This window comes from Saccoglossus kowalevskii, chromosome 4 (assembly GCF_978046115.1).
Source record: "Saccoglossus kowalevskii chromosome 4, keSacKowa6.1, whole genome shotgun sequence".
In the NCBI taxonomy this organism is placed as follows: Eukaryota; Metazoa; Hemichordata; class Enteropneusta; family Harrimaniidae; genus Saccoglossus; species Saccoglossus kowalevskii.
Genome location: NC_140644.1, coordinates 12738196 through 12745370, shown reverse-complemented (window position 1 = coordinate 12745370; position 7175 = coordinate 12738196). Strand labels below are relative to the sequence as shown.

The 7175-nt window shown below is 44.3% G+C and overlaps 1 protein-coding gene across 1 annotated transcript; it reads right to left on the bottom strand.

The window, feature by feature from the left end:
• Positions 1–549: 549 nt before the first annotated feature.
• LOC146746628 (uncharacterized) lies at positions 550–1611 on the bottom strand. Its single transcript, XM_085498249.1, has one exon. It carries the CDS (start codon positions 1609–1611, stop codon positions 550–552), a length of 1062 nt encoding a protein of 353 aa, XP_085354375.1.
• Positions 1612–7175: the final 5564 nt, after the last annotated feature.

Genomic DNA, 7175 nt, shown 5'->3' with positions numbered 1-7175 from the left:
CGTGTAAGCCAACTCCCTGAGTGGAACTGGAAGGCAGGCGTTTGGGGTGATGGGGCACAGATGCTTGATACTTGGTGAACGCACGAACGGCACAGACTGAGGTGAATGTAGGCGCAATTTTGATGATGCAGCCATGACGAAATGGATCTGTTTTGGAGGCTCGTAACTGGACGTGTAGCTCGATTGCACATGTTATGTCTTCGATCAGTAAAGTACGGGTTTTGTCGAAATGCTGGGGCGACGTTGCAGTAAATTCGCTGACTCGTAGGAATCCAAAGAAGGCAACCGTAAATGCTGACCATAGCATGAGTTTGTCATTTATGTGGATGAACGGGTGCGTTCGGAGTGATTCTTTCAGGCGTCTTAGAATGTTCATAGTGATAGGGAGTCGTGGTTTCTTGGTGTCCCCTAATGACCTTTTGATGCCAAGTAGTGTACGTTGTAACTGTATGTTGTCCGAGATGTTGTCTGGTTGACCTGAGTCAGTGTGTAGATGGATAATGGCCGCCAGGTAGACCTTAATGGTTTTGTACGTTATGCCAGTCTGAGCTAGGTAGGTGGCGAATAGTATGGTTGTTTGTGGTGTGACTGGGTATGCTGGTAGCCAGTATAGGTCACAGAAGTTGTGGTAGCGGTTTTGGCCGACTTGGTATGTTCGACGGGTTGAGTCTGCGATGCTGCATTGCATGTACAAATGTGCTTGTGCTGCTTGGGCTTGTGTACTTCGGTGTGCGACTGGTAGTTCTGAGATATGATGCGCTCTGGGAGTAGATCGGGTGGAATTGGAGTAGCGGCGTAGTCGGCTGTTGGAACCAGTTGCTTGCAGCATTGCATCTGTGAACGAGAAAGTGAATCGGCAATAGAGTTATTGACGCCATTAATATGGGTGATCATAACATGAAAGTTCCTTTTTGCAGCAACGAAAAAGATTGTCCGGACAAGGCGCATGATATTTGAACATCGTGTTGATCCTTTCTTCCAGATGTTAACAACGGCTTCATTGTCACAGTGGAACAGTATGCGTTGACCGTGCCAGGAATGCCCCCAAATTGAACAAGCGATGAGAATAGGATACATTTCCTTCCATTCAATGGATGTTGGAAAATATGCTGGCCATGGTATGGTAAACCAATGGCCAATGTAGAATCTGCCGCAACCAATAGAACCTGATGCGTCTGTGAAGAGTTCGAGCTTCGGAGCAGGTGACCAGTTGGACTCTAAGAATGATGCGGAACCATTCCAGGATGGTAGGAAGTTGCACCACCACTGAACATCAAGTCTGAAGTTTTCAGTCAATGCAACGATGCTGTTGATATTGGTGACAGATGTGCTGAGGTTGATCATGCGGCGGAGGAAAATACATCCGGCAGGCACACACTTACAAGCAAAGCTCAACGTGCCAATCAGTGACAAGAGCTCTCGTTTCGTGCTAGAGGTTTTATGGAGCCAAGTGGGGAGTACTTGTAGTAGGTCGTTCAATTTGTCGTCTGGTAGTCTGATGACCATCTTGACAGTGTCTAGTTCGATCCCGAGAAATGTGAGCGTAGATGAGGGGCCTTCCACCTTTTCCTTGGCGATAGGAACGCCTAGTTCTTTGCACACAGATAGCATGGTGTTCATGATGTGTAGGCATGCGTGTGAGTTGGGGGGGGCAACGGCTAAATAGTCATCCAGGTAGTGAATGAGGTTCTGTGTGTTTGCTCGTTGAGTGATGATTCAGTGAATTGCTTCGGCTAGCTGGTTGAAAAGGTACGGAGCTGATCTGAGGCCGAACGGGAGGACTCTGTCGAAGAAGTAAAATCCAAGCCACTTGAAACCGAGGAGATTCCAGTCATCTTTCCTCACGGGACAGAGCCGAAAGGCATGTTGGATATTGATTTTTGCTAGTAGTGAACTTTGACCGCATTTCTGAATTAGTGCAATGGCATCGTCAACGCAGGAGTAACGTAGTGTATAGTCTTCTTTATTTATGTGGTGGTTGACGCTGTCGGATGTGGGTTGAGATAGGTCTAGGATCAGACGATGACCACGAGTCTTTTTTGGACGAAGACTAAGCGAGTTGACGACAAAATTTGGCAGCGGTGGTGAGGTGAATGGCCCGATGGTGTGTCCGAGCTTGACCTCCTTCAGAATAGATTTAGTGATGGCGTCAGGGTCTGCGAGAGCTGATTTTGCGTTAGGTGTAGTTCTACAATGCTGGTGTCCTTTAAAGCCAAGATTTGCACCTTCTGAGATGTTGCGTAGTAGTGAAGCTGTGAATTCTTTGTCTGGGTGGTCATGTAGGGATGATGCGAAGGCATGCAGCTTGAGTGGTGTTGCCGGAAATATGGTGTGGGTTGCGTTAGTTGCCATGATTATTTCCTCGAAAGGGCTGCAGATGAAAGGGCTGCTTTGCTGAGTTGGCTCCACTACTGCCATGACTTGACGAACAATGGTCGGAAGCGGAGCATATGAGGCACTTGTGAATACGTCCAGCTTGGCAGGGACTGCTGCATGTACCATTGTTGAATTTCCGACAGATCTGACTGGAGTTTCCAGTTGATGTGCGGGTACCAGATGATGATCGTGGCTTGGGGTTGCTCCAGTAGTATGGGTTTGTATCAATTTGCTGGTTTATTGTGCACTCCGATTTTCTATGTCCTTTCTTGCCACAGGAAAAACATGTTGGTATGATGAGGTGAGGGTGTTGTTGAAAATGAACAAAGTCTAGCTGAGGATCGGGGATACTCCAGTTGGTTGTTGGATATCGTGCTGCATTCATCCGGAATGATTTATCGTAGGCAAGCCAAGCATCGGGTTGATAGATTTCTGCTTTTGATGCGATGAAACGGTAGTAATTTGAAAGGTGGATACATTCGGATGGGAAGTAGAAAGCTCTGTAGGCGTGGAAAACTGAAAAGCACTGGGACCATGATGCATAGCTGTCAATGTTTTTTCACTTCACCTGGGTTGTGAATGATGCAATTCCGTGGTTGTCTGGGTCGAAGCTGATGTTTGTTTTCAAAGTCTGGGTAGTTGAAGGCCTGAGAGTGTCAGGATGTAAATCACTAAGTTCGATGAACTTACCCTGAGAAATGGCTGAAAGCATTGATGAGTCTACATACTGCATATGAAGATTTGCTGGTGGGATAGCGGCTGGTGATCCGGCTGGTTGTCCGGTTGATCTGGTAAGCTGAACGGCTGGTTGTTGATATATGGGGACAGCCATGTTTGTTTGCTGCCGTTTGTTGACGTGATAGTAGCGATGTCGGATTATGCCTTGTGTGAGAAGCGGTGGGCTGTTGTGGTTCGGTAGCTAAATCAATCACCGTAACTGGAGACAAACATTTCGATGGCGAGTTTGGGACATCACGGTAGTTGGTGGTTGCTGTGCCGCTGTGATCTTTCAAACCGTTTGCAGTATTGGACCGAGTGATGTATACCGGTTGCAACGATGCGAGCGCCGTTGAGATTCGAGCTTGAATGAGGTCATCGATATTACTTGGAAGATCACTTGACGAGTTCAAACTTTTCTTGTTGGATGGACGACTTGGACTTGATCTTGGTTGTGTTGGTGACATCATTGAGGAATCGACAAGACGGGCTGGTCTTCGAGTAGCGCGAGTGGACTTTCTGGTTGACTTGGCCTTTCCCATGTTGGATGACGGTGGTTTTGAGAAAGATCTAAGGAACTGTCGAATACAGAGAATGTTCGGACTGGAATACAGACAGGAGTGCGTAAAAAGAACCGGAGTAATACTGTAGCTTGGAGACGGGTTCAGGTCGCTTGCTGAACGTAGAATGACTATGCTAAGGCGAAGCGGGATACAGGAAAGCTTGACGATGCATGGCAAGTAGGATTAGGCAAATGACCGTCACGAGAGTATGAGCTTACAATATGCGTGTGAATGGAAATAGCACGGGCGAGGCGTGCACAAGATGGAAGGTCGTGTGCCTATGAATAGGGGCACACGTTGATGTCATGTGCAGGGGGATTACGACTGGCGTGTGTTGCGTAAGTCATGTGTTAGGGATTAAAACTGAGGCGTCGTTGCCGAGCATTAACGCAGACTATGCTGACGCATAATCATACTATTTACTCCCAACACTTTCACATGGTCCCATGTTCTCATGTATCAGGTGACATTCAATAATTTGTTATGACCAATATCATCTCTTGTGTACCTTTTATCTACCCTTCAATGCACCAAAACATTCATCAATTCATCATCAACCTTACCTTACCTCGGTCATGTCAAACTTGACTTTGCACCCATCTAACTGTGTATCTCTTTCACTGACTTATCTTACACTATTGTCTTGGAAACTTGTATATCCTCCCAAATGTTCTATATGTACAACAGTACTCGCCTCAACAGTGACTGTGCACCTATCACTGGTACATCAGTGGCATTGCTGATTCTCACCAACATGTGAATATTGTCTGTGGCATCTCAACACAGAGATTGTTGTTTTGTCACTGGGCTCCATCCCATCATGACCATCATCCATTAGTGTCATGTAGCACAATTAATGAGGTATTGCACTTCTTCTTCGCCTCACAAATATTTCCTTCAACACCTGCAACGAACTTAATTCTGACTCTCAACATGTGACATGCAACATCTGCATCAACATTATCTTATCTTACCGACCAGATCAGTCTTCATGTACTAGCAAGTAGGTTAGTACCAGCAGTAACCAGCATAAGTGGTTCTACTCATTATCAGCTACCACCAATACCAATGTGCAATACTCCTGATCATTACCAATCCGCGCGGCGAACGTGTGCCGCAAAAATCGAACGATTTAATTTTGAATTCGAATTTCCTTACTTTGTAGCACACATCGAAAGGCCGATTGTTGACAGGCCAATATTGCGTTTGAATACCCTTACTTCATCGAAATTGATCATTATCAAATGTGTGCAGCACATAATTAAGCATGGTAATAGCCCTGCAATATACTGTCACATCACCTGATACACACGAACAAACATCAATGACCCCAGGTTCCTCCCGTCACTCAGTGGCCACTTCAAAATTATGTGAACCACCACCACAAACGTCACAGGACTTGAATCTTGCTGACCTGATCAAAATGTTGCCGGGCTAGTCATCACTGGCTCAGCAAGCACAAGCTCAATGCAGGGTCGATGTAGTTCTGAAAGTTCAATAATAAGTTTGTCGGATCCCACGCGATGTTTGTCGCCACTACGACGCTATGACCTTTGTTTGTCCTGTTTTTACGTTCAATTTCACGCATAACGCGTGATTCTCGCAGTGAACGGAAAAGGGTCTGTTCCACTGCATCATACATTTCGCAGTATTCAGTTTCTCTTCTCAAATTTGTGAATGGCTGTTATGATAACGTGATAATTCAAAATATGATAGTAGAACACTTTACACACACACACACAAATAAACAAAATATTATGTTCGTTCTCTTAGTTTTGTACTATATTTCCATGATGAATTTGATGTAATTTTTTTCCCACTGTGTGAAATATTTGTTTCCTATAACATTTATGGATTGTGCTTTATGTGGCAAAATGGCAGCTCCTGCAATTTATTTATGAAAATTAGACGTCCAAAATTGTCCGCTTGCACAAACGAAAATAAAGCTATAAACGTGTAATAGTACTCATTTCGCTCAATCTCTAGCTTTTTAAATGGCCGCTTATTGCTCAGTTTCCGACCACGTTGTCTTTTCTTCTACTATTATATAGATTCGCCAGTGAGTGGGCGTGATCACAAGACGACGCCAGCGAGTTGGTAATTTGGCTACCCCGATACTTCTGAGACTTGCTGTAAAAATAGCTAACCTTTTCGAGCAATGGCTTTTTATACATAGCACATCTGGGAACGCTATCGAAGTACCGACTGAGAAAAATGGGAGCATTTTATTCAGTACAATGACGGGTCAGTTTGCTGGAGGACGTGGTTTGCGCTGCAGCATGCTTCTGACAACAGAATCAACAGGAAGCACAGGAACTAAATAATCAACTGCACATAGTCTATATAAGCGAAGGAATAAATCAAGAAATCAGAATAAATCAAGAAAACAACACAAATAGACTACATTTACGAATATTCTAACGGACAACGGAATGCTCGGCACAGTTGGAGGCGTAGCCTATTCAGAATTTGTCAAAAAACAATCACAAGACTTGTTACGAACCACCGCGAGTTCATGACACGGTAACCAGTGTTTTATAGATTTTATTTTTCATTCTTTTTTTCCGAGTTCAAAAATTATGGGCTCGCTGGAGCCTTCATCCCTGTCTATTCCTTACACTCTAGTTACCAGCCTATATACACACCCCCGCTCATAGAGACTACGTACAGACATTGATTATAAAGTTCCTGGGCTCCCTGTGGTTTCTGTTGTGAGAAGCATGCTGCGCCACTCTGTAGCGCAAACCACATGCTCCAGCCAACTGACTCTTCACTGTAATCAATAAAATAACCCCATCTATCGTCCCAGATGAGTTGGATATTAACACGAAACGCGGCATTGCTAATTATACGAATTTGCAGCAGACAGCGGTGGTGATCACAGTTACTAAACAGTGTCGAAAAATGACTTCAAGAAGTGGGAATTATGGGAGAACATGGCAACGTCCGCCGTGGGAGATAGAGAGTTTTGCCGTGACGCGGAGTGTTTTGTCGCGACAAGTGACAGAGTTTTGTTGCGCAGTAACAGAGCTTTGCTGCAACTAATTACATTTTTTCCATCTAATTTTGGCGTTTTGCCGTAAAGTAATCGTGTTTTGCCATGAAATAATATAGTTTTGCCGTCAAATAATAAAGTTTTGCCGTGAAATTGTGGAGTTTTGCCGTGAAGAAATAGAGTTTTGCCGTGAAGTAATATTGTTTTGCCGTCAAACAATAAAGTTTGGCCGTCAAATAAAGAGTTTTGCCGTGAAATAATAGAGTTTTGCCGTGAAGAATTACAGTTTTGCCGTGAAGTAATGGAGTTTTGCCGTCAAATAATAGAGTTTTGCCGTGAAGAAATAGAGTTTTGCCGTCAAATAATAGAGTTTTGCCGTGAAGTAATAGAGTTTTGCCGTGAAGTAATAGAGTTTTGCCGTCAAATAATAGAGTTTGCCGACAAATAATAGAGTTTTGCCATCAAATTGTGGAGTTTTGCCGTGAAGTAATGAAGTTTTGCCGTCAAATAATAGAGTTTTGCCG